Raw genomic sequence first — 26990 nt, forward strand, 5'->3', positions numbered from 1 at the left:
TGAATGCCCAGGAGAGTTTGGTGCTGCTGCAGTTCGCATGTATGCAACCTTATGGGCCAGTTGCCTGCCTTCAAAGCTTGCACCCTACACGACTTGTGCAGTCGGATGTTCTGCACCAGTCCTTGATGGTGCAGAAGTTAGGAACCACGGATAAATGCCAGTGTTCGCAACACAGCAGCATGGCATGTACACAACTGCTTAGGAACACCAGGGCGGGTGTGCAAGCAATGCCTCCCTGCATATGCTGAAGAGACAATTGAGTAGGGCATTTCAGTGTGTGTTATCCTTTCAACGACGGTGCTCTTGAAACACAAACAAATGCAAATTAATACAAAGCATAAACACGGATGCTTGAATTTCTGCACCCATCCACATTCATGCCTTTTATTGCTTTGTGTCCCATGTCTCAAGAGCGCCGTTGAAATAATTAAATGCCATGTTTTACCTGCCAAAACCACGATATGATTATGAGGGACGCCATAGAGGAAGACTCCGGATTAATTTCAACAGTAGGGCAACAGAGAAAGCGCACGGAAAGGGCCGAGATCTGCTACACCAGGTGCCACCACGCTACCAGCCGTTCTTATTTTATTGTCCTGTCTGGCAACAATCTGCAAAGGCATACGGACAAACGAAAAGTATTTGAGAACGATCACCAATAAGCGTAAGCTAGGGCAATGTGGATGTGTCTTAAGGGATGAAGTTACAGCTGCAGATGCGTGGATCCTGGCGTTGATTGGACAGCGAGAGCCTGACGTTCACTGCAGCGACAAGTTGACGACTCCACTCGCCAGATGCTTTACACACCTCACACGATGTCATGGCTTTACAAGTCACCAATCGCTAGATTCGCAGCACACAACTCAGCTAGGGCAATTCGTGGTGTCCGAGAATAGTGAATAGAAACCTCAAGATAAACAGTGCCGGGCAGCTCACGTCAACACAGAGCACATTTTAACACAGGCAGGCAATGCTCACTGTCCATCAAATGTTCAGTGACGTATGAAGACGGTACATATCGAATCAATCACCAGTGCTATGTATCATAGAACAATGCTATGTAAAAAGGATGCTGGAAGTTGAAAACTCATTCGGCTGAGCTGCTGTGATCTGCAGCGATTCACATGCTTAAAGTCTTGTAATAAATTATGTACTTGACGCAGAGAGCTTAAATCGGTCTGCAAATGATTCTTAGGACTCTCTTTATTGGCTCAATGCGTTTATACAAAATCGTCAAAACCATTACAGGGTCCCTCTAATTTAAAGAAAACGCGGTGCCGCTGCCAACAGCACATCAACACAACTGATAAAAATAAAGAACCTTGAAAGGATACATTTTGTTCCGTGTTGTGTTGAGAGATGGAAAATCTGCTTGGCTGAGGCCCAAGCTTTCCAGCCAGGTCACCGTTTCCTCTTCTGGTGCATTGTCCTCTTGGCTGCAAATATGGTGCGTACCATCAGCATAAAAGTGAAAACAAACAAAAAAATAGTACATATTACCAGCATTGTACCATTACACCATCACCAGCCCGCAGCTTTGCCAAGATCGTTTCAGTAGTGCTATATGCTGCACACTTACAACCAATCTATTTACAAATTATAACTACCTATTTAGAAAATAACGATTTGACCTAGAACACATCTGTTGGGGTCGAACTTCGTACGTTCGCCGAATACCTTCATATTGTTACCCGCCCCGCGGCCGGCGTGCCTGCGCCAACACGGAGGGGGTGGTACCGGATGGTGGAACGACGACTGTCTGCTGGTCACAAAGGACGCGAAGACCCACGTCTCCCGAAAGGGTCAATTATGGTGCCTTACAGGAGACCGTGGCCTAGCCGGGCTACAGGGACGGAAGGTACACTTGCGCCTTCGCTGTGACAGCCAAAGGCGGCGGCAATGATGCGCGGCAAATTGTATTGATGGCCCGTCAGCCCAGCATGGCAAGTACGTACCCGGAGGTGCTTTCCTACGACCCGTCAACGCATGAGGCCGAACATTCCGGAAACCGGGTTGAAAGGGAGCTGAGCGGCGGCGGCTAACCGACGAGCGGGCGAGAGGCGGCGATTCCTGCGAGGAGGTGGCGAGAAGGAATCCGGGCCTGGTGTTCTCAGCGGCAGCCGACCGGGAGACAAGGAGAGAGTTACTCCTGCTTTCCGATTGGACTGTAGGAGTGTTTGAATGGGGAGACAGGGAATAAAAGCAGGGGTGCAGTGACAGGGGGGAGAAGAGAAACGAATAAACGTCTCTATCCAGATGATGTCCGAGCGGTCGTTTCCTCAAGGTGCCAGCAGATGAAAAGTTCTCGTCTTCAGCTTGCTTGGCGGCAGCAGCAAATGTCGCGCAACCAGCGAGGCGAGTGGAACAAACAAGAAGAACTTAACTACATCTAACATAAAATCGGATGACTGTGCATTTCTGTACATCCCATCAGTGTTCTCAGTGTGCCATAACTCCAACATATGTACCAGCTTAGGAGCAAGAATGTGATCAAAAGGGAGCCAATCATTGCATTGTTATTAGTCTCCAAGCCCTAATGACAATTTTCTCATTTGGTACAAGTGACTACAGCCTGATGCCTTTAAGGTGCTCAGCACGAAAGTGACTAGTGATCTCGTTAACAGACTAAAAAAAAAAACAAATAGAAATCTACACAAAAACCAGAACTGTACTGAAATAAACACACGTTCATTGAAGGGCTCATGAACCACTTTGCCATGTAATCATCGAAGGACTGCAGTACAGTAATCCCTCATTATAATGAGATCGCTTTACTTGAAACATTGCATGCACTTGTGTCCTGACCCAAACGCATGCATATTAAGCCGCATTAACCGAAGCGCATAAAGAGCTTGACCCCCTTAGAGCGAAGAGGCGAGCGGAGGCATTGCCGAGCGGCAGCGACCCTTTTGCGTATGCAGTGGCAAATTATTGCCACCGACTAATTGGTCTCACGCAGGCACAGAAGAGGCCACAAAAGTACCAAACCCACAACCGATGACCTCCTAGTAACGGGTACCAAGCCAGTGCCGAGTGCTTCCAGCTGTTTACTGCAGAGCGAACCGGAGCTATTAACTTCCATTGTGCAGTGTGCCCGAACCGTTAATCTCGGCCGTCATTGCATCTGCGGTGTCTCCCCAGTGATAGAGTCCACACAAAAATAAAGTTTTCCTGGCATTTTGCGACGCCAGAAAACTGCGGTCTCTTGGACACCAAAAAGTGGCCAGAAGACCACGGGCTGACTCGCGCCGTAGCACTCCAAGGTGTGCGCTTAAGCAAAGTTCTAGCACTCTAAACAGCACTTCTGGCGCTGAAACATGCTATTCGACTTTAGACAAATGGTCTAAATGTATGCTAGGGTCATTGAATTCTGTTCCTAGACATTTGTCAATGGCGTGGACGCGACACAGACACTCCAACCACAGAATTAGCAATTTTGTTAACAGCGGGTTGCCTAAAAACTTGTTTTGCAATCTTCACGGCGGCACACTCTCGGGAAAAAAAAGGCCCAGCGATCATACAAAACTCCAGCTGCAAAACCAGTCTGTTTCCACGATTGCGCTGTGTACCCATGATGAGCGGTTAATCATTTTTTGGGCACAACAAACAAAACTTCAGGCTCGAGCCACAGCATTTGCAGCGCTTTCCAGCACAAAACTCTCGTAGCGTTCTGTGACGTGCACCCCTATAAAAGCTGCCACTGCCTTCTGTGCGAGCCGTTCGGATGCCAGTCACTGCTCTCGCTCACATTCATGTCAACTCCCCGCCTTCTTGCTGCCAGTTTCGACGTCACTGCTCCTCCAAAGCTGCCCACCTGGGTACAACCTTCCACCAACGGGTGCCCTTCCGCGGTTCCTGTTTTTTGCACGACCCCTATGCCTAGACAAGATTTGCCTTGGCGACAAGATGCGCCTAGACAAGATTTGCCTTGGCGACAAGATGCTTTCACAACATTGTGAATCTTCTACGTCGCCAAAGTGATGCAATCACTTTGGCGCCGACAGCGCGTGCCTTTGATCAGTGCTGCAGACCATGTCATTGTGCTATCCAAAATGCTTCGTTAGGCGTGCCACTGTCAGCGATCTTGACGATGACAGGGCTTGCAGCAATCTGTACGAGGCTGTTTGTAAAATTGCCGGCCAAGAGGTAGAAGGCGACAGACATTTGCGTTGGCCGACACTGTAGCTCCTGTGGCCGTGCCAGCGACGAATGTGGAGATAACTGACACTGTTGGTGGCCCCGATAAGGTCAAAGAGCCACGTGAAGTGCCAACTATGGTGGAGAACCAGGAGTAGCTGCGCCTGCTGCAAAATAAAGTTGAATACATGGGTGGCGACCATGGCCTCACGTAATGCTTGGACAAATTGAAGCAGGGGGTGCTCCCACCTGGCAAGAACTTGAAACAGCCAAAGCTCACTGTTTTTTGCACCCGAATTAAGTTTTGCTTCCCTGAGTACATTGTGTTTCGACTTTCTCGCAGTTGTGGCGCAATTAAAGCTCAACTGCTTTAGCTTTTTTTCGAGTGGTCACTTATATCGAAATACTGCTTATAACGAATTTTTTCGTCACTCGCTGACTTCATTATAATGAGAGTTTACTATTGTATCTGAGTTTATTGCCTCAGGAATGGACTGCTGCAAAAATTCCGTAAATCCGTAAAGAACAAGCGAAGTTACAGGGGTTTGTTGCGCGCTTTAAGAGCTTGCTCTCTTGTCTTGTCCACATGAGCATGCTGGAAGCTACACGGAGGGGAGGCATGGAGGGGAAAAAGTTACGTCAGCGCGTCATGACCTTGAGCAAGCGTGATGAAACACTATCACTTTCTCCCATTGTGAACCCTGCGCACGCGAGTGTGCTCACTGTGTAATATTAGCAGACTATGGAGCCCAGCGCTGGTGCGTGGCAGCACCCAGTGGTGAGAAGTGCATTTGATCCAAACATCACTATTTATGCCGGCTATTGCCCAATAGCATGCTACCTTATGCTTGACGCCAGACAGCGGGCGCCAGCAGCTCCGAAGCGAGTGAGGACAGGCCTCTGTATGAAAAGAGGGCGCCTGAGAAAATGGTAACTTCATGCTCCGCTTGTAAGATCTCCTTGCCATGCACAACTGCAAGATTTGGCTGAGATGTTCACAGCAGTGTCACCTGTCTGCAGGATGCATTTTCTCACCAAGCCCAAAGAGTGGTTTATGACCCGTTTAAATGACCTCGAGCGAACGTGATGAAATAAAGCAGGATATTGCAGAATGAGAACCAGAACAGAAATATGAAAGAGCAGTCAAATTTGAAAGAGCAGTCAAAGTTGAAATGAAAACTGCGATACACAAGTTAACACAGTGTAACCCTTTGAGGGTCAAAGACGTACATGTCATTGCCTGTATGTATAAAATGTGCGCCTTTTTTGATCATTTCTCTTGCTTGGCATGTGCTGCCACGCTGTGGGAACACAGTTACACCTGCCTATAACGAGCCTTCATACAACGAATTCCACGGTATGACGAAGTTTTTCTATTCCCCACCGTTGCTCCATAGAAGCATATGTATTTGAAACTGGGCGCTATAAAACAGTCTCCAAATAATTAACCGTCGCACACTCGAGCAAACAAGCTTTCCAGCAGTGATAAGTGGGTGATTAGCTACTTATTGTAACAGAAAAAATAAGATGCAAAATTTTTGTGCCAGTGCTCCTTTAAGGCCGATGCTATGGACTTTCAAATACTAGGCGATTTTCACCTAATGGCTAGAGCACTGTGCTGTTTGCAAGCTGACCGGTGCTTGATTGTGCCATTGGCCACACAATGCGGCAGAAAATTATCGGAATTACAAGCACACTTCAGTCACTTCAAGTGCTACGGAAAACACTAGGTACAATCACATCACTGTGTGCACAAGAGTGTGATACGAAGAATAGGAACGTCGGTTCGATAAGAGAATGTGCAGGGCTGCCCATGACGTACGCATGCACACAGTTGCCAAGTTTTTGCCTCTTTTTTCTTTTTCAGTGTAGGCACTCAATAACCTTAGTTCATTACTTGCCTCAGCTTTATATCTCAATGTCAGTTGCCTGCTGCTACCTGACAGAAAATATCAACGCGGTATCAGCAGACCAATCATGTGCGTTTTTAAGTTCAATAAGCTAGTTTATTCATCTTCATCATCTTCAGCCTAAATATAGTTATTTCCACTGCAGGACAAAGACCTCTCCAGGCGATCTCCAACCTACACTCTCCTGCGCAAGCAGATTTCATTTTACGCTAGCAAATTTCTCAATTCCGTCGCTCCAGCAAACCCTCCGCTGTGCCTGGCTGCGCTCCCCTTTTGTTGGTATCCATTCAGACAGTAAGTAATAAACTAATAATAGTGTTCATCATTTACTATTAAATACCGAGTGGAGAGCACTGTCTGAACTAAGATGCATGGTGTCTGCTTACCCGTCACTCTTAGCTTCTGAAGGTGGGGACTGTGATGCACCGTCTACTGTCTCGTCCATCTGCTCTTGGCTGGTGCACAGAGGCATGCTAAACGTGATCCCTGAAAGAGAGAGGCAAGAATCTGCATACAAAATGGAGGGCCCAGACATCTTTTATTGAGAGAACAAGGAAACAGCAGCTCTGGAATGCACGTCCTGCCAAGACACAGTCACAGAACACACACTGGCCGATGTCGCAAAGAAACGCACAGCTCACTGCCTTCACAATGTGAAGAAACTGATACGCAAGAAGCCGATTAATGAACTAGCTCTGAGAGGGAAAGTACAGCAATTCAGAATTTCACTTCAGAATAGGTACGCGGCTTTAACCGAGGAAACCGACCTTAGCGTTGACGCAATGGATGATAATGTGACTAGTATCATTAAGGAGTGTGCAGTGGAAGTCGGGGGTACAGTCGTTAGACAGGACACTAGTAAGTCATCCCAAGAGACGAAAAACCTCATTAAGAAACGTCAAGCCATGAAAGCCTCCAATGGAACAGACAAAATGGAGCTGGCGAAGCTTTCGAAGTTAATAAGCATAAAGTAGCCGACATAAGAAAGTATAATATGGAGAGAATTGAGCATGCTCTAAAGAGCGGAAGAAGCCTCAAAGTTATAAAGACAAAACTGTACATAGGCAAAAATCAGGTGTATGCATTAAGGGACAAGGAAGGCAAGGTCACAACCAATATGAATGTGCGCAAAAATACACACCGGCAATTCAAATCGGCAGTTGGCCAATAGGAGCACTTCCTCTGCACACACTGCTGGAGTATCAAATCACAGTGCAGTTTTTCCTCCTTTTTAAGCCTGCTTCTATTGCTTTTAGTTTAGCTTGTAAAACAATTGTGTGGTGGATATACGAAGCTCCAATATCTCTTTTCAGAGGTATACCGGTGTCCTTCAAGAACTACTGAAGAACTTTCGTGGTACAAGAATTTGAGCACCGAGTCAACAGAATACCGTGCTATCCACAGCGTGATGGCACATCCTGGAGCCCGACTTACCACCCAACTTTTGTCACCAGTACATTAAAAAAAAGTAAGATTTTCTGGACTTTCATTTCGTAATTTCTACATCAAAAGAAAAAATTGACAATTGTGAAATAAAAAATTCAGAACTGATCAAGTCTATCATTCTCTTTTAGAAGACAAAAGTGGGCAGTCAATGGCAGAGGAAATGTCCACACAACTCCGGTTTGCCGCCCACCCTGACATATCTAGTCTTCACATGTACTGCCTAAAGAGACTTCCATGCACTTCCAATACTATATGTATCTCAGTAGTGAGTCAGTGCGGTGGTCCTTTATCTCTTTGTTGTACTTGCATTCTGAACTGCATTATTAAAATGCATTTACCATCCAGCTCAAGCATCGGTTCTAGTATTGCCTTCTTATTCTGCTGTTTGCATGCTGTTTCAAGGTGCCCAAGTATACTTCTGCACAGTTTCTCTTTGGCTGGGTCACATTACCCACCACATTACCCACCTGGTCACATTACCCACCAAGCCTCTGCAGGCACGTCAACTCACGGCAGGACACGAGACCACGGCAGCGCCGTGGTCTCGTGTCCTTTCTTGTCCCGTCTTTTTAGCGCTGTTTTTCACCCGTAATGTCAACTCAGCATAGATGAAGTAGAGGAAAGCTCAATTACGGAAGTCTGGAAATCCTTCAATATGCATTATTCCAAGCATGGCACAAAAGTATTTTCTATTCAAATGATTTTGCGTATGTCTATTTTCTGCAGAGCCGATTGTCAGCAGGCAACAGGAAAAGTGAAATTATCTCACGCCTGCATCAGTCAATTTTCTTTGAAATTAAGCTGCAGGTGCACAAGAACCAGTCGATCGTGACCAGTTCACATGTACTTCCAATGAAATCTGAAGTGTAAAAAGCCTAGACACTAAAAATTGTTTTAATCACTTGTTTTTTTGTTGCAAACGCGCTGCTCCTCGGTCGCACATGCTGGCAGTGAGAGAATTCTCTAGCCTCGGCATCACTGCCTGCCATGTATGAAACGAAACACAACAGGAACCTAGTACCCCTGTCGCAAAGCATGTGTAATGTCACTCGCAGTAAATGACATTCATACTGAATGCCACTGCGGTCTTGTGTTCCCGATCCACACAGTTATACAGAATGGCCTTCACAATTGATGTTTGGTGTCAGTCCAGTGCATTTTTTGCTTATTATTCTCCGCTGATGAAACCGCAGAATTTGCTTCCATGGCTGGCAGATCGATATCGCGTGCGAAATTCCGGCCTTGCTACTGTGGTACCACTTCACGAAAACAACATGGAGGATTGAAAAAGAAGAAATGACTGACAAGCGTTTGTAAACTTTGCCAGCAGGAGGCATTAGCGTCAAGTCGCAGTCTGAGAATGAGAACGTGGTTGCACAAGTTGCTTCTACTATTGTGCTGTACAACAAAAAGTTATTGAAAAGTTAACAACAGCCATCAATAACTAACACTGATTACATTTCACTTTAAGTTAGCGATTTCGCAATATTTTGCCAAGCACTTGTAGAGATGACGCATGTCACGCTTGCACGAGTTCGGGAAATGCATTCCACGGGCGAATGCCACCAGCTGCGAATGTCATTTGCCACGCCCGTGTAGCAGCAACAAACATGGCATTATAGCACCTAATCACATTCGCCGCGAATGACATTACACGTGCCACGTAACAGGGGTATAACACTGCCTGCGACCATGCTTCCACCCACTGGACGCACCTTCGTCCCGGAGCGCCTGCCTAAGGCCCCGCGTTGTGGGCGTCATCAGGGCGTGCATGTCGGCCAGGCCGGCCACCCCTGCGGCCCGAAACAGCACGGTGAACGTGGGTGCGCAGACGTAGAAGTAGGGGCACTGTCGGGCACGCAGCAGCTGGTACAGGGAGCGAAAGCTCTGTGCCCAGTCCCCCTGCAGGGCCACCCGTGCAGGGCTGGCGGGGTCAGCAAACAGGGAGGTAGCCTCCTTGGACGTCGACGCGTTGGCCATCACACCGTGTCGGGGAAACAGCCTCAGCCAGGGCAGATGAGGATGCATCCAAACGAGGCAGTTCTGGTGGAAGCGCGCTTGCGGGCTGCTGTCCAGGCTCCCTCGCTGTACCAGAAGGGATACACGGCGAGACGTTTTATTTGAGGTCGAATGAGACCAAACAAAATACAAACCAAGAGCTTGTGATGAAGTGCTAAGATTTTTTTTAAACACCGCATACTCTAAAACAGGTAATATGTAATAATTGTTGGGGTTTTACATCCCAAAACCACTATGTGATTACGAGGGACGCCGTAGCGGAGGGCTCCGGAAATTCTGACCTCCTGGGGCTCTTTAATGTCCACCTAAATCTAGGTACACGGGCCACAAGCACATCGCCTCCCAAATGCGGCCACTGTAGTCTGGATTCGATACAGTGACCTTCGGGTCAACTGTCAAGCACCATGACCACCTAGACCACCGCTGCGGGTATTCTCTCTAAAACACGCAATCAATGGTGTGGTGGGACAATGGTGAAACGTACGTTTATCTTTCAAAAATCAGTTGCTTGTGTTTTTGCCTTTTGAATGACAGTCTAAAACAAGTAAACAATTACATTCAAAAGACAAAAATAATTTTGCATTGCACTTTCAATTTAACAACGAAGCCACTGCAGGCCGCATCTGCACTTTTGTAGTCTGTGAACAGGGAGGAAGTCATGCTGCTGCCACGCTCCAGGTTAATCACTGAACCAAACTGCACGTTTAGCGGACATCGGAGGCCACGCTGAGCACACTCGAGAGCACAGTTTTTAACGAGTTAATGGGTGGGAATCGGTTGGAAAGTTTTGCAGGCTGAGAGCGACTGTCTGGCATTTTTTTGGCATCTTCAGCAACCAGTGCAGGACGGACAAGGGACAAGAAAGGGAGCATAGACGAGCAATTGGCAGCTTTGGTGTACCGATTGTAACGCAAAGCATAAATGCGCGAGCACGCATCGGTACGCAATTGACAGCGATATTGGCTATTAAAACGAGCAGTATTTGTGGCTCACTACAGCAGGTCCATGTCGTATGGCTCCATTTCTATGTGCGCTGGTTTGCCAAAGCATTATGTCGGTTTCGCAATGAAGGCGCACAACCGGCGCTTCAATGCACACGAGCGGCAGTGGCACCACTTCATACCCGACACGTGCATTTATGCTTTGCGTTAAAATCGGTACGCCAAAGAACCTCGCGCAGCGTGATTTACATGGAACACTTTATTTTGAAAAATATCAAACCATTGCATGTCCGAACCTTAATTCACTTGAAGCGCCTCGTGGTTTCGGCGTGTAAAACCCCAGAAATTATTATGAGTGAAGACACCATTTACAGCCTCCGGTGCCCAAAACAGTGTAGCCACATGGTCTGGATGCATTACATTACGATAAGCATAGCCGCTCGGCAAAAATGTCACTTGTCTACATATTATCCAGAGTTCCTCAATAACAGCAGTGAGCTCCCAGAGCATAGACAAAATGCCGAACCGTCAGTAACTGAGATGACGCACACATATTTTGGTTAGGGAAATTATAACGAGGAAAAGGAGGGGGAATGGATTCCTTGGCAATATTGTATTTGGTGCCAAACCAAGAATATTTCTGGCCAGAGTGTCTCACTGGTATTTAAGCAGGTGAAATATGAACTTTGGCGCAAGATGCACTTGAATAGGTGCAGTAAGGCACAGAGAGGTATAACTGCAGCAAGATGGCGCAAATGGTTCAGTTGGACCACCACTGCTTTTAGTATAACAATGAGAATGTACACTTGCTCGAGATGACCGTGTGATGTTGGCTCTGATCTAAGTATTTGAGTCAAAATTACAGCTATATGACACGAACTGAAGACTGCCACAAAATTATGTGCCCTAAACTGTTACATTTCAATCCTCGAGTATTGTACTGTGCAATGTTACAGCGTTAAACTAATACAGACGTATTTAGCCATACCCCAGTTAATTGAGACAATCCTTGGAGCATGAAATACCACAAATGTCTCCTACAGAAGAGCATAAAAGGTAATAGTATACAACAGAAACGATGAGACACAGCCCACACTGCCACAATAATTAGCAGAAACAACCGGAACAATGGAGCGTTCCATGCCTGTTCAAGGGACCGACAACCAATTTTTACGGTGCCCATTTTCTTTAGCGCAACGTAAAGCTTACCGGTGAGAGTGTCTAATCACGGAACGGTAACGTGGAAAACGCCGTGAAACATTTGTAATCAGCATTTTTCTATCTACAGCGGATATGAAGTCGTAAACACAAGTGACAACTCATAGTGCAAACAGTGAGCGTGAGAGTGGTTCGTGTTCGAGCACGGCGGTTTGCTGCGCATGCGTGCACACCGCGCGCATGCGCCGCTTCTCACCGTGCAACTCCTCTTACCTCGTAAGCAGCACAAAATAGAGCGGGGATAGATAATAATATACATATTCTAACTTTGAGGACCAATTATGGCGCGCATGACAGCATCAGACTACGTACAGCAAAGTGACCGTCTTCATAATCCTGCTTCAAGGCACTTCCGCTAGGCTGCGCCATATACTGGTTTTTGTTACTTTTAAACATGATTTAAACACATAAATCCTACTCACAAGGTGAAAAGGATGCTGGAATCTCTCACTATATTTCACTGTATTTTCATTTTTACCAGGATCTAATCACACGTTGTGACCAGTTGTCGGTCCCTTTCACATCTTAGGGCCATTTTATTTTAGCATTTATCACTACGTATGAAACTGCATTGGTCACAGGCCCTGAAAACTGCAGTCTAAATCCATAAAAACAGTGATGGCAACCATGGTTCCATCCACAGCAATTGCAGCAAACAGCAGCTTTGTTTCGACTCAGTGCATGCAATATCACACAAATAACTGTTAAAGGGACACCAAAGAGAAACAATGAATCTGTTTAGGTCAATAAATTGTGCTGCATGTTTCCGAGCTAACAATCCTGTTGCTAACGTAGTGAAGATCATGGGAAGACCATGACTGTGCAGCAGGCACTCCATCTGTGTGCCGATAACTTAGCTCAAACAAAAAAATATTGCAGGGCCCATTGACAAGCAAACGTCTTTCCCGCAGTGATTAAGACAAGAATCTGCCTTTTTTTCAAACCCACAAATCTACACTGGATATTTTGGAGGTTTGCTTTGCCAGTAGACACAATGGTCAACAAACAAAGCACGGGCCCAACTTTTCACATCTTTCCATGTCTGCCCTCAAACATTTTTGAAAAAGGCAGAAGGCAGGCATATCAGTGGCTAGCAGAGGGAAGGTGAATGAAAATGCAATCAGCATCCCGGATAGGAATTTGCTGTTGCCCGCACACGGTGTTCATGGCATGTCACCAAGCGAAGACCTCCTTAAAAAGTGCGAACTCTAAACAGCATTACTGCCACGAAACTGCACAAGTAGAAAAAGATCCATTGTTCTTCTTGCTAAGCAACTGACTGGAATATTAACCTGTAGCCTAGGCTTAGTTTCTATATTTTTAGAACAATGGACTGGTAGTTAATTAAGCATAGAAGAAAAAGGGTGCCATGTGCATAACACAATAGGTAGGTGCTTCGCAGACATATCTTTCTCGATGTAGAGTGGAGGAGGACTATAAACCAAATGACACGCTGTTTACTCAAATTTAAGCCATGCCCCAAAACAAAGACCATAAACCTTCTCTCAAACATTCAAAACCACTTTTACCATTGCCTGGACAATTGCAGACACTAGAGACATTCCTATTTCTTTTGCGTCCTGCTAAAGTCAGCAACGCTTTTTGTTTTATTTCAACATGTCAACTGTTCTGGGGTACCGTTTGTTACACGCGGTCACAGTACAACTGAAAAGTGTGTTTCATTGTTTTCACCGTTGCAGCTGCCAGGCAAATGAGCAAACACTGTACATGAAAAAAGAGAAAAAGGCCATTGGCCTACATTCAAGTAAAGATGACGTTGCTGGATGTATGTAGATGTACCAAATGATACAGCTGAATGCATACACGCCCTTGGGCACCAGCACTAAACCGCTCAGCTGGCACTTGTCACCACAGCCAACATTAGCACACCTTTAGCAGAAACAATCTTGTCAATGGTCACAACAAGAAAGGAAAAGAGCACAGCATTTACACAAGACTGCTGTACAAGCCTGCATCTTCAGAATGCCTAGGCACCCATAATAATATAATGTCTGGGGTTGAACGTCCCAAAACCACAATACAATTATGAGAGACGCCGTAGTGAAGGGCTCCGGAAATTTCGACCACCTGGGGTTCTTTTACGTGCACCTGAAGTACACGGGCCTAAAAAATTTTCACCTCCATCGAAAATGCTGTCCAGGCACCCGGGCCACAGCCAAAGGGATCAGGACATGTAGCAAAAATAACCCAAGAAAAAATAAAGCACACCATTTTTATTCCATGGGGAGCAGCTGCGGCACTAGCAAAACACTGTGGTGCTGCATTCTGAAGTTAACTGCCCTCTACTTGAGGTGCTGCATGTTAAAAAAAAAGTGCTTGCATTGCTTTTCAAGCATGAGCTGCAGCCTGATGCTGCTTGTGCCATGTTTTATTATTGCGATAGCAATTATATGGACAGTCTCGGCTGGATTTTGCCGTCGCCGCTGTCATGCACCGTATATGTATAAGTATGTATATATATATAAAAGCCCCAAAGAAAAATAATTCAGAAAAATGCGTCCGAAGCGCGGAATCGAACCAGGGACCTCTTGCTCCGCAGCGAGTGGCGCTATCCACTACGCCACGAAACGCAGATCCTCCACGTAGCTAACGGCGAGCGTTATATACACACTCTTTACCGCTGGACGGACTCAGAGACGGCAGGCGATAATAATCGTTTCTTCATTACCAGCGAGATGGCACTAGGAGCCCGACGGGCGCATTTAAAAGTCGTCGGCGAGCTCACTCGCTTCTTATATTTGCGCATGGGAGAAGCTTGCCCTTCCGCTGTCTGCTCGCGCGGTTTTCTCGTGGCGAGGGGTAGAGGAATGTTTCACGCTTTCACCGCGATGTCCGCGCTCATGTTACCGAGCGTACGAAAGTCACTCGAGCTGAAGGGACGCCGCTAAACGGACAAACAAAAGATGAGCGCGAACTGTCAAGTGTCACAGCTCGACACTTGAAGCACGCTAGTTTCCTTCGCTGCTTCGGCCGCCTTTGCAACAGGAGCGCTGTTCAAACTGAGAGTATCCATTGGCGAGCCTCACTTCGTATAGCATTAATTTCTTGCTATCGCATTCATTGCTTCGCCCTTGCGGCGAAACTGACTTTTTTCAAAGCATTGCTCCTGAAAGCCAATGGCAGCCGCAATAGACAAGAAGTCAAAGGCAACTACAACAGAGCATCACTGATAGCATTTTCATTTCATACAATTTCCCGGTGCCAAGGTAGCCAATCTAGAACACAAAAGATGACCCACTACAGCTATGATTATTTCTTACCGGCTTATACATTGCTAGAAAGCACTATTTTCTCAGTACAGTGCCAAACAGCAACCTTGTATGTTTTCTGGCCGCTAGATCCAATGCGAACCGTGAAATGCTCATCTTACATGCATACCTGCCAAGTTTGGAGAAACGGAATCCGGGAGATCTACTCAACGGGGGGGGGGGGGGGTGTAAAGTAAGATGCCGACTCCGGGGGGAAGGGGGGGGGTACTGCGACAGCAATTATATGGACATTGTCAGTGGGATTTTGCGGTCGCCGCTGATCTGTACAGAGTCCAAACCGATAAGATCGCTTGCGCATCGTCTGTTTCACGTGCGAGTAAAAGCGCGCTAGCGCTCGGGACGAACGCGGTTGAAGCAGAGATGAAACGACCCGGCCGTCACAGTCGTACGGAGGGCACATGCGATAACATCGCTCCGCGTGCGAGGCCTGTCGTCGCTTGCTTACCAGTTATTTCGTCGGGCAAGATTTTATGTCTACACAAACGCATCATCTACGAAATATTAACGGCTGATATAACCTATAACATATTTAGGATGTGGCCAGACAACTTTGCTCATATGGCCAGACAAAGCACTGGACGCCCGGGGCGAAACTGGATTTCCGGGAGATTTTCCTATGACCCGTACAACCGGGAGAAACGTTCAAAATCCAGGAGTCTCCCGGGTAATCCGGGAGACTTGGCAGGTTATGTACATGCAGTCAAGACCAGCAGGTGCCCACCGTAGAGGCTTCCCCACAGTACTCACTTGCACATGCGACACGGAAAATGCCGGAAATCATCATCAGCAGCCTGTCTACGCCCACTGCAGGGCAAAGGCCTCTCCCATGTTTCGTAAATCAAATCGGTCCTGTGCTTTCTGTTGCCACGTTATATCGACAAACTTCCTAATCTCATCTACCCACCAAATTTTCTGTCTCCCCCTCACGCATTTGCCATCTCTTGGAATCCAGTCGGTTACCCTTAATGACCACCGGTTATCCTGCCGACGTGCTACGTGCCCGGCCCATATCCATTTCTTCCTCTTGATTTCAACTATGATATCCTTAACCCCAGTTTGTTCCCTGACCCACTCTGCTCTCTTCCTGTCTCTTAATTAAGGTTACACCTATCATTTTCCTTTCCATAGCTTGCTGCGTCGTCCTCAATTTAAGTTGAACCCTCTTTGTAAGTCTCCAGGTTTCTGCTCTGTAGGTAAGTAGCGGTAAGATGCAGCTGTTATATATCTTCCTCTTGAGAGATAGTGGTAGACTACCATTCATGATTTGATAATGCTTGCCGAATGAGCCCCATCCCATCCTTGTTCTTCTAGTTATTTCACTCTCACGGTTCGGCTCTGCGGTTACTACCTGTCCTACGTAGACGTACTCCTTTACAACTTCCAGTGTCTCGCCACCTATCGCAAAGCGCTGTTCTCTGCCGAGATTGTTCCACATTACTTTATTTTTATGCATATTAACTCTCAGACCTACTCCTCTACTTTCCGTATCCAGTTCAGTAATCATGAGCTGTAATTCGTCTCCCGCTTTACTCATCAATGCAATGTCATCGGCGGATCACAGGTTACTGAGATACTCTCCATTAACTCTTATCCCTAATTCTTCCCAATCTAGGGCCATTTTTTCTTTAACTACTGGAAAATCTGCTCGTGGATTGTCTCACGTCTCACTCATGGCTATTACCATATAGGGGAGACCAGCTCAAGTTTGTCCGACAACGCCAGTGCTTGCCATTCCCCTACCGCAAAAAGTGAACAACAGGTGCCTGCGGCAACCCCTCCACTTCCCTTGCTTCCCACGCATTTGCGAAGCTCACACTGCACGCGAAACGTCTCTCGTTCTGTGATGTCGCCCCGACGGGTGACTGGTCACAGCGGGGCGACATTGTTACCTGCCATAACAGCATTGTAAATACAAAGGGGTTGATTCCACCCGTAAAATAGTACCGATTCCAAAATAGATGGCTCCAAGAAAGCAGATGACAGGCATGGCTTACTGAAGTGCGCTGAACAAGGTAAACAAATTTTGCTGCGTGCGCTAGCAGTGCGTGGTCGGAGTTCACACGTGCAGAGAAAATGAGTGCCTGTACGAAGCATTCAACATATCCAGAGTTCATTCCTGCTTCACACCTGCATTGATCAATCGAGTTAGTACTGGGCGATACACATCCGTGTCTTGGTTGTGTCGGCATTGAAGCAAAAATTACAACAGTGCCTTCAACTCCAGTCTTTTCACCAATAGTAAAAATTTACGAAGCCATATAAGTTGTGGCGTGGAGCTAACTTACACAATTCAAATTGTTGACAAAGCCACTGATGTCAATCGCAAGCCATTGATGACGAAGTTGCAGCGATTTATGAGGACCTACGGAGGCACGTGTGCGACTTCAAGAAGCGTTTGCAACAACGCAATTATGTAAAAGGAGGCCATCTGCCAGATGTAGTTTTCGGGAAACGACTTTGTAATTGGTGGTAAATTAATGGCATACTTGGTCCTATTAATAGACAACTATTTTTTTCCCTGCGTCCTATATAATATATATATATATATATAGTTCTTCACTTTTCTATTTTTTTTATTCATTCAGATACCCTAAAGGCCCAGAAGGCATTACATAGGGGGGGGATACAGTTAATGTGGCAAATAAATAAAATACACACTGAACAATGAAATCAGCGTACATGAATAAGTAAACATCGAATGGTGTAAAATCAGCTACGTGTGACAGTATTATAATACGTAAAAAAACAATCATAAAGTAAAGTTTCATAACAATAAACATCATCAGTATCACATGAAACTAATAGAAACAACACTAAATAGACAAGCGGAACAGAATAAATAAAACGCAATGTAAAAAAAAAGAAAAAGAAAAGAACATAGAAAATCAGCACTAGTGAATTGAGGATAGAATTTTTCTATAGGCTTCCATTTTGTCCTAGAAATGACTTTAGGCTAGTTACAAATGAGTCATGATTCACAATGCGCACAATGTCAGCAGGAAGAAGATTCCATTCACGAATGGCGAGGAGAAGTGGGGAGTGAAAAAAGAGATTAGTGCGGGCGAAAATAGGTTCAATTTTATGTTGGTGATCGAGTCGCGAAGATATATGACGAGCTGGCCTGATATTGAAGATATCGTGGGATGACTGATTGAAGTGAAGCTTATGAAAGAATGACAATAGTGTCAGCAACCTGCGATTTTCTAGAGGAGCTAAATTGAGTGAAGATTTTATTTCAGTTACGCTTGATGTTCGTAAGTAGTTTTTTGTGATGAAGCGAGCAGCCTTATTTTGTACCGACTCCAGTTTCTGTTTGAGGTAGGCCTGATGCGGATTCCAGATGAAGGAGGCACATTCGAGTTTTGAGTGTACTAATGTTTTATAGGCAAGAAGTTTAGCTTCGGAGTTCGCCGGATGCAAATTACGCCTTATGAAGCCAAGTGATCTGGATGCTTTACTGACAATTGCGTCTATATGGGTGTTCCATGACAGGTCTGATGACAAATGTACACCAAGGTATTTTATTGTGGATACAGAGTCTATGGGCATGTTGTTCAACATGTAGTCGTAAAACACGAGGTTAGCCGTTGTCCCGAACGTGATAGCTTTTGTTTTGTTAACGTTAATTTGCATTTGCCAATTGTTGCACCATTTACTAAGATTTTCAAGGTCAGACTGAAGGAAGCTGGTGTCTTGAGGGTTACTGATTTGCCTGTAAATCACACAGTCGTCCGCAAATAATCTAACTGTGGAATGCATACCATTACTAATATCGTTAATATAAACTAAGAACAAGATAGGCCCGAGCACGGAACCCTGTGGTACTCCAGATTTGACGTGAATTAACGGAGACAAATGGTCATTAACGAATACGGATTGGTATCAACTCTCAACGGATTGGTTCAACTCTCTTTTCATCCACTATACTTTTTTTTCACATTCATATCACAATTACCGTATTTTCTCGCAATAACCCGCACCAAAAATTGAAAAAAAAAAAAAAACGCCTGAAAAGTGGGGGTGCGGGTTATCTGCGAATAATCCGGAAGCAGAGGTCGGCTTCACGGCAATGCATGGCCTGCCGTGCAGTCCGCATCCCCATCGGCATCGTCTGGTGCAAAGCCAATGAAAGCCAACACAGGCCATAGACAGATCCCCTCCGTAGCGTGTTTATTCACTTCTTCCGTGCTTCCTTTGATTTGATCAACAGTGTCACAACAGCGATTTGACAGCGTCTGTCTCCGAGTCAGGTGTGGCCAGTTTGCACCATTGGTCAGCCTTGTCTGGTGAGGCACCACGAGTGGGTCTCGGCGGCAATCTTTCACCGCGAAAGAAAAAGTAGAGATTATACACCAGAGCACGCCTCTCTCGCAACCCAGACGCCGGGCTGACAGGGCTGCCAAGGCGCGCGCGGGCTGCACCAGGTAAACAGGGCAAGCTGCAGTTCTGAGGCTTTAAAGTGCGAAAAAGTACCCGTTCACGGCGCTTCAGCGTATAAGAGCTCGTCTGGGCACTACTGCGTCGTCTTTGGATACCAAAATAAGCAGCGCAACAAGAGGATATTAGCGTTGTCTGCGACGATTACGACGTGTCACGGAAATAGTGCCAGTGTGGTGTTTTCAGCTTCGCCACGAGTGGATTACTGCGATTCAAGCAAAAAAAACTGAGCCGAGTGAAAATGCGCGAGTAAGTACACTAACTGCGTGTATTCTACAGTGTGATGCCCACCTATTTCATTTTGCGAACCTAATTTGCGTGACACGCAGCTGGGTTGAAGGCAGGCGTCAGCTTTTTGTGGGGGTGCACTTCATACCTTTGAGCGTTTCCTTTGACGAAAATCTAGTGCTAGGTAGTGCTTTCAAGCACAAGCAATCAGCATGCTTTGCCACTTTCAACGTAGTATTAAGCTTTAGTGCTTTTGATGGCATCCACGCCTTCGAGATTTCGTCTTCAAAAGGTAATAAATGGCACAGTGCTCCTCAACAGCTTGCCAGAATTTCGTGCTTTCATTTCAGTGTTTGATGTCCCCAAATTTATCTGGACACGAGGCATTCAGCTGCACATAATACATATATTGGCACGTAAGTAAGCCGTACTCGCGCCAGTGTCCTTTACGTCGCAGGCGTAGCTAACCGGCTTAACTAAGAGTAGCACAGTTTCGCTTGTAAAGCACCATCGTTACAAGAATAAAATGGCGCAGGTAGCTTCCAAAAGGGATCGCTGAACGATACTGCAGGTTATACTCTCTGATAGCACGCTTTTGTGAGCAAGACGCATTATTGTAAGAGCGCACGTGAAACAAAAATTACATTCCGCGAAACTACCCGTAAAGCGTACTCTAATTATTACGCAATGCATGCTGAAGTAATGAGCTTTCACAAAACTTTGTGCACAACTTGTAATATGGGGCAACAAAACAACGTTTCACCCTTTCGCGAGCTGCACTGCAATTACGATTCACGCGTACCACAGAGAGAACGTTTTTTTACAAATGTAACAGCGTACGTATCTGACGAGGTTGCTTCCGCAGCCCACTCAGCACTTACTGTATACATTGTGGACTTGCATGAGCAAGTTGTTCTTGATGTTCCAATAAAATCAGCGAAATTGACCAGGCTAGAAAAGACTCGAAACACGCTCTCCGACGGGCTGAGTTTCGGGAGTTTCACGTTTGCTCTGTGTAGCGTCTGCTGGCGTGGCAGCCCGCGCATGTTGTTTCGTCGCGTGTGCGATAGATGGCGCGACGCGCGATGCAAATATGGCGATGCGCATGGAATTCGCTGTGTTCTGGTCTATAGCTGCTGCGGAAGAAATAGGCAACAGAGCTGCTGCGAGGAGGCACGACATCGACGAGTCCTGCATTCGCGACTGGCGAAAAAAAAAGGCCTCTCTCGAAAGTGCACACAAGGAGAAGCGAGCATTTCGCGGGCCGAAGACTGGTGCGTACCCCCTTCTTGAGACGCAGCTTGTCAAATTTATTGAGGAGCGCAGGAGTCGTGGCCACGCTGTGTCAACGGAGATGGCACAAATGGAAGCGCTGAGGTTGACCCACGAGATGAACATCTCACGCGAGTTTTGTGCGAGCTGTGGATGGCTCCAGCGATTCATGGCCAGGTACGGATTTTCGATGCGGCGGCGAACGACTATGTGCCAGCGGTTTCCCAACGCCTACGAGGATAAGCTGTTGAGCTATCAACGTTACGTCATCGGGCTGCAGAAGGAGCACAACTACTTGCTCTCCCAGGTGGGAAATGTCGACCAAACGCCCGTGTACTTCGAGATGCCCATGGATACCACTCTGCAGAAAAAGGGCTCTAAATCTGTAAGCGTACTGACGGGCAGAAACGCCAAACTACGCTGCACAGTAATGCTGTGCGCTTTGGTGGACGGTACCAAACTGTGCCCGTACGTAATCTTCAAGCGCAAAACGCTACCCAGCACTCCACTGCCACCAGGGATTGTTGTGCGAACCGAAGATAACGTGTGGATGAATGGTGACCTCGTCTGTGACTGGCTTCACACGATCTGGGAGAAGAGGCTGGGCGCCATGTTGGCACATACGGTCGATGAAGGTACAGCACGCCTCACTGACCACGGCACCGACCTCGTGATCATACCCGGTGGCATGACTTCCATGCTACAGCCACTGGACGTGTGCCTCAATAAGCCGTTCAAGGCGCACGTGAAGCGGCTGCATCCCGAGTGGATGGCCGACTGCCTTTACGCCCTCACACCGACGGGGCGCATGCGGAGGCCAGACATTGCGCTGCTGTGCCAGTGGATCGTGGATGCGTGGGGGGCGATTCTGGCCGACATGGTGCGCAAGAGCTTCAAAAAGTGCGCCATCAGCAATTGCTTGGATGGCACCGAAGACTATTGCGTCTTCGAGAGCGGCGACGAAGCCTCGGATGGCAGCAGCGACAGCGGCGAGTCGGGCAATGATTGAAGGAAAGGGAATCGGCGCCGTCAACGTTGTGGCTATCACTTCGAAATAAAGTTCTTTTGTAAACGAGATTGTGACTGTGCAGTTGTGACTTCCCAAAACAGTTTTTTTTAAGGTAAGCATGCGGGTTATACGCGAGGATTTTTTTTCTTTTTTCGGGGAGTTCAAAGTTAGGGGTGTGGGTTATATGCGAGGGCGGGTTATATGCGAGAAAATACGGTACTACAGGGCCCGTATTCTCAAACGATCGCAAAAGGTGATAGTATCGCGTTTGGCGACGTAGAATCTGATGCGTTCAATAACTGAAGAAACACTTGCCTGTGACGTCATTGTTGCACTGGCCGTTGGTGTTACGAATGTCTCACAACACAGGAGTGAGTGTACCGTACGAGCGCAGAGCGACCCGAGTGCGGCATTTTTGAACGTATGCTGGCTTCTACACAGTGGCCAGGCTTGGCTGTGGCTACTTGAAATATAGGACGTGTTGAAAGTGCTTTCAACGTTTCTTTGTGCGATGGTTTAATGTGCAGTATAATATTTAAAGAATACAACTTTGCGTGAAATGTATTTTTGTTGCGAGTTTAACATGGCATACTCACAGAGTTCAGCTGTAGTGTGCCGCCGCAGCGATATCGTCTCAACATCTCAGCACGTTGCCGGCTCGCGATAAGCCACGCGAGCGACGCACGGTTCATGCTCCTGGGACGTTCAAACCGCGAAAACAGGCGCTGGCAAAGAACGAGTACTGTTAACACTCCAAGGTAATGCTCGCTGAAAGCTTCAGCGCAAAAAATGCTGCGTACATCCACCAAGGACTGAATACTAGAAGCTACCACTTACGTCTATGAAATGCTACTCTTCACCACCAACCGACGGGGATAAGGTATGTTTGTTTATTCCAGGCATTGCAGGAGCGCCGTAGAGCACAGTCACGTCGACGGAAATACTAGATGGCGCCCTCATTTTTCCTGTTTTGGTCAATAGCCAATCAGCGCGCACCAAAGGCGATACTTTTGCGAGTGTCGCATTTTAAGAATACGGCCCCAGTACAGTTACAACAGTAGAATCAACGTCTCCTATATCTGCAGTGGCCTCATTATCAGTTGGTTTTCATTAAGGTCGTATCAAACGAAGAAACGAGCCCTTAAAATTCCCTAATTGAAATATGTCAGTTGACTCCGCGCCACCCTGTATTTACGCCGCTATTCTATATCATAGAGGACGTATAGCGAAAGGCGTGTACACATATGTCCTATTTGTGTTGTGCAGTGATATAGTTTGTCTATTTACGGAGTGCTCATGGAAATGCGTGGTAGCCAACAGGGACAACACAGATTTGTAGCAGATATACTTTGCGAGGAACAGCACATTTCTGTTTCTTGGGGCGTATTTAATGAATATGGCACCCTATCCTGTCTTCTCGTTTTTTCCCCCCGTTCTCAGGTGCGCCACAAACAGCCCTTCACCCACACCCGGACAATGTCGTCTGCTATTACCTGCTCCGCATCTCCTACAAGGCTGAGTAGACGCTGCCCCTTCGCCACACTGCAGCTGCGAAAGGAGTCCTCAGTCACGCGGATCTTCTTAGAACACCTCGCGAGCCACAAAAACCCCCGCAAAAACACGTGCAGAATGTGTGCAGCGTGCGAGCAAAGCAGCAGGTTTTCAAGGCAGCGTGACGGGGAGAGCAGAGGGGTGTACAGTCTCGTTACGACTTTTCTCTCCAGACTCGGCGGCAGCGCCCCACCACGGTGTGGGTTATCACCTTTATTACCACCAAGCCTATTTTAATGAGCATCACTTGTTTGACAGTGCATGAGGCATAGCGTAATTTGAAGCACACTACATGCTTTTAATACCAAAAAACCTAAGCATGTGGTCATTCTCCACTGCCTCAGAGGAAAATCGGTCTGAGCTTGCATCATCAGACAGAAATAAAAACAGCCCACAATCACTGCATAAGCTAAACGAGTTACGCACTTTTATCAAACAGTGCTTGCACAGTTAGCAATGGCACAAGAACAGTTCGCTCAGTCATTGTAATTGACTGCCTCTTTGACGTACTACAACAGTGGAAGTGACCCCATGATGCTTCGGCTGGCCTTTCCACAGTGCCCATGACCACGCAACTTTCTCAGTGACCTTACCTTCCGTGGTACTAAGAGGAGCTGAAGAGTGGTTGCAATTTTGTTTGAGAGCATTTCGGACGCAAGGATTAGTAGGGATATTTGCTTGATCGCGAGTGTTCTCAGCGAGCACATAACTGCCGAGGTTTTAGGCCCCAACACCACTAGATGACTATGAGGCACGCCGTAGTGGGGGACTCCGGATTAATTTCGACCACCTCTAAGCATGCTGGTGTTCTTTGCATTTCCCTTTGCATGATCCCTTTAATGCAACGGTAGACACGGTGAAGGAGCTTCAGCCCCTTTGACTAGAATGTAGCAGTTGCTCTCCAGCATGTGGCACTTACCTCGGCTGCAGACTCCTCGCTGCCTGTCGAGTGGATGGCCCGCACAAAACCAGTCGTTCCGCTGGCCTCCTCGCACGTCTTGAGGCTCCCGCTCCAGGGGAAGTGGCTGGTCGAGCAGAAGCGTACGCGAGTCTTCAGGCTCCAGTCCAGGGGAAGACCCGGCAGTCTTCGTGACTGCAGTCACAGGGAGACATTCCTATTTGAGCACTTGTTGACAAATCTGTCAAAAGGGGTAGACTATATATTCTGGTTGACGCTCGGAGGAAAGAAGTGGAGCTGTACACGCCAAATAAAGCGCGTGGCAAACATTAGAGCAACTGAATGGGTACCACGAGAAGGTAAACGTAGTCAGGGACGGCAGAGAACTAAGCAGTGCTTCACAGGTTTGAGGTTGGGCGAGACCTTGTCTGGTCAAGAAATTCGACTATGAGATTCTGCAGTCACCTGACAGAGCAGGGGTCTCACACACGCGGCTCACGGACCTTTCGCTAGCAGCCCGCATGCACACGACTGTCTTTGTCCCATATTATTTTCTTAATATGTACGTTCATAAGCACTGAACTTTTCTGAATAGTACTTGTATTATTTTTTCGCCTATTGCGACTAACAACGCTTTGTTCGGGAAGCTACACAGACGTGACTGGTTTCAAGCATTTTTTTTTTCGTGAGGCAATTTGTTGTCACCATTTGTTGAAGCATAAGCGTGAAACAAAAGCTATATCGACGTCCAGAATTCAGTCATTCTGGAGGCCGGTATCTATGTTTCTCGAATTCTGGCGTCAAATCACCTTCAGAAAAAAAACAATATATGATATGTGGAAAGAGCCTTCTTTCAAATGGCAATGTTAGCAAACATTTGTACCAAACACCAATGCTCTGCAGGTAGATTTTAACAAAAAAGTACATATGTAGAAAAGCTTAAAACAAAAACAAACATTAAATACAGTTTAAAACTAATTTTGAGCTCTACTACAACCTGCGACAATCTTTAACATTCCTTGCAAATTTTATAGCCATAGCTTTTATTACCGCTGCTGTACAGCCAAATTTCGAAACTCACTTTCAAAGTTTACGTGCTATGTGGACTCACCTGTTTTGACTGTTCAGGCTTTACACCGTCTACCAGAGAGTGTCTTGTTTCATCATCATAGGAGTCTACGGCAACCTTCGAAACCGTGAGTCTCTGAGAAGTGCAGAAAAAAAAAAACAGACTATAACGAATAAAATGATTGGCTGATAATGTTCGGCCAGAGGATTCACATTAATTTAGACCACCTGGGGCAAGACACGTGCAAATCAAATTATGTACCAGAGAGTTTTTGCATTCGTCCCTCCACTATAATGTGGGAGTTGTAGCAGGGAGTCAAACCCACGATCTCTCACTCAGGTACACCACAGCTGCTCTAAGTCACGAAACTTAAGTGGTGCTGCGTGAATTGGCGGTCATGAAAATTAAAGTTTAAGCGTAAGAAGGCATATACAGTCGAACCCACTTATAACGATCCCAGATATAACGATCTATCGGTTATAACGATCATATTTGGGTGCACTTACGATTTTCCTATGCTAACCATTGAAGCTGCGTCCACATATAGCGAACATTTTTCAAAGCCTCCTACTTTTACAACGAACACTTCAGACGCGGTCGCGGTAAAAATATGGCGCACACGAAGAAAAAGTTAAAACATGCCTTCTAAAGCGTGACAGGGGCGCGCGCTCTCGCGTGCCCCGCTTCAGTTTACTTGTGACTAAGATATCCCTGATCGGCGAGAACCGCACGCAGATTTCGGACGCTGCGAGCGAGGTCGCTCACTTTCCAGACGTTTTTTCAGTGGCAGAATGGCAGTGAGGAAAAAAAAAATAGTAGGCAGCATGAAGCCTTGCGGTCAGCTTTCGCAGGTAACCTTTCCTGACGCCGTTCTCTGCAGCTACGACCGCCTGCGATGAACCAAACAATGCCTTGGAACGCAAGAAGGCATAAATGCAAGGAGTGATAACCGCGATAACTTTCCATCGCATAAAGGTTCACTGCGTCCCTAAACTCGGCGACGCCACAATGTGCCGCGAAAGGTCGTCCGTCTTATCGGTAACGGCAGAGACCGGTCGATCGGTGACTACGACTTCCGCGCGATTGCGGCGATGCCTTCGCGGATAAGCATCAGAAAAGAGCGAAGGCGAGGTGGCGGCCGTCGATGAACGTGCCATTATGACTTACAGCCGACAACCTTATCACAGTCATCTGTAGGTATCTGCTCGGCTGCGCGTGTGGCGTACGCCGTACACTGCGGATTGACGGCGGTACGAGCGCGCCATGCTGCCGTTCGCAAGTTCGCCGCGTCGTGCGAGACCGCTTTAAAGTGCGCGCCGCTTTGTAGAAACGAAAGTTGCTCGCTGTTGTTGAGCGGCGCGGGTACCGAGAAACGTCGATGCACTGACAGCGAGCGTATACTGCGTGTTTGACTAGGTGACAACTGAAGTGCGCCGCGCATCGTCGTGCAGGGCCGCGAGAGCATCGCGGAGACGTAGAGTGCGCGTTGCTTGCAAAATGCTTGTTTTCGCCGCGTTGAACGAAGAGGCTAGTCGCCGCACCCGTGCGCGGTCCGGAGTGAAGCA

The 26990-nt window shown here is 46.9% G+C and overlaps 1 protein-coding gene across 1 annotated transcript in view; it reads right to left on the minus strand.

The window, feature by feature from the left end:
• The window catches only part of LOC119396029 (protein downstream neighbor of Son), a 41473-nt gene that overhangs the window by 11297 nt on the left and 3186 nt on the right, over positions 1-26990 (minus strand). The window contains exons 5-9 of the mRNA XM_037663069.2: positions 25468-25560; positions 24378-24551; positions 9209-9578; positions 6434-6533; positions 1335-1436 (exon numbers count right to left, since the gene is read on the minus strand). Of these exons, the coding sequence (XP_037518997.1) occupies positions 1335-1436; positions 6434-6533; positions 9209-9578; positions 24378-24551; positions 25468-25560 (839 nt within the window). The remainder of the gene's footprint in view (positions 1-1334; positions 1437-6433; positions 6534-9208; positions 9579-24377; positions 24552-25467; positions 25561-26990) is intronic.

The sequence above is a fragment of the Rhipicephalus sanguineus genome, chromosome 6 (genome assembly GCF_013339695.2).
Source record: "Rhipicephalus sanguineus isolate Rsan-2018 chromosome 6, BIME_Rsan_1.4, whole genome shotgun sequence".
Taxonomy (NCBI): domain Eukaryota; kingdom Metazoa; phylum Arthropoda; class Arachnida; order Ixodida; family Ixodidae; genus Rhipicephalus; species Rhipicephalus sanguineus.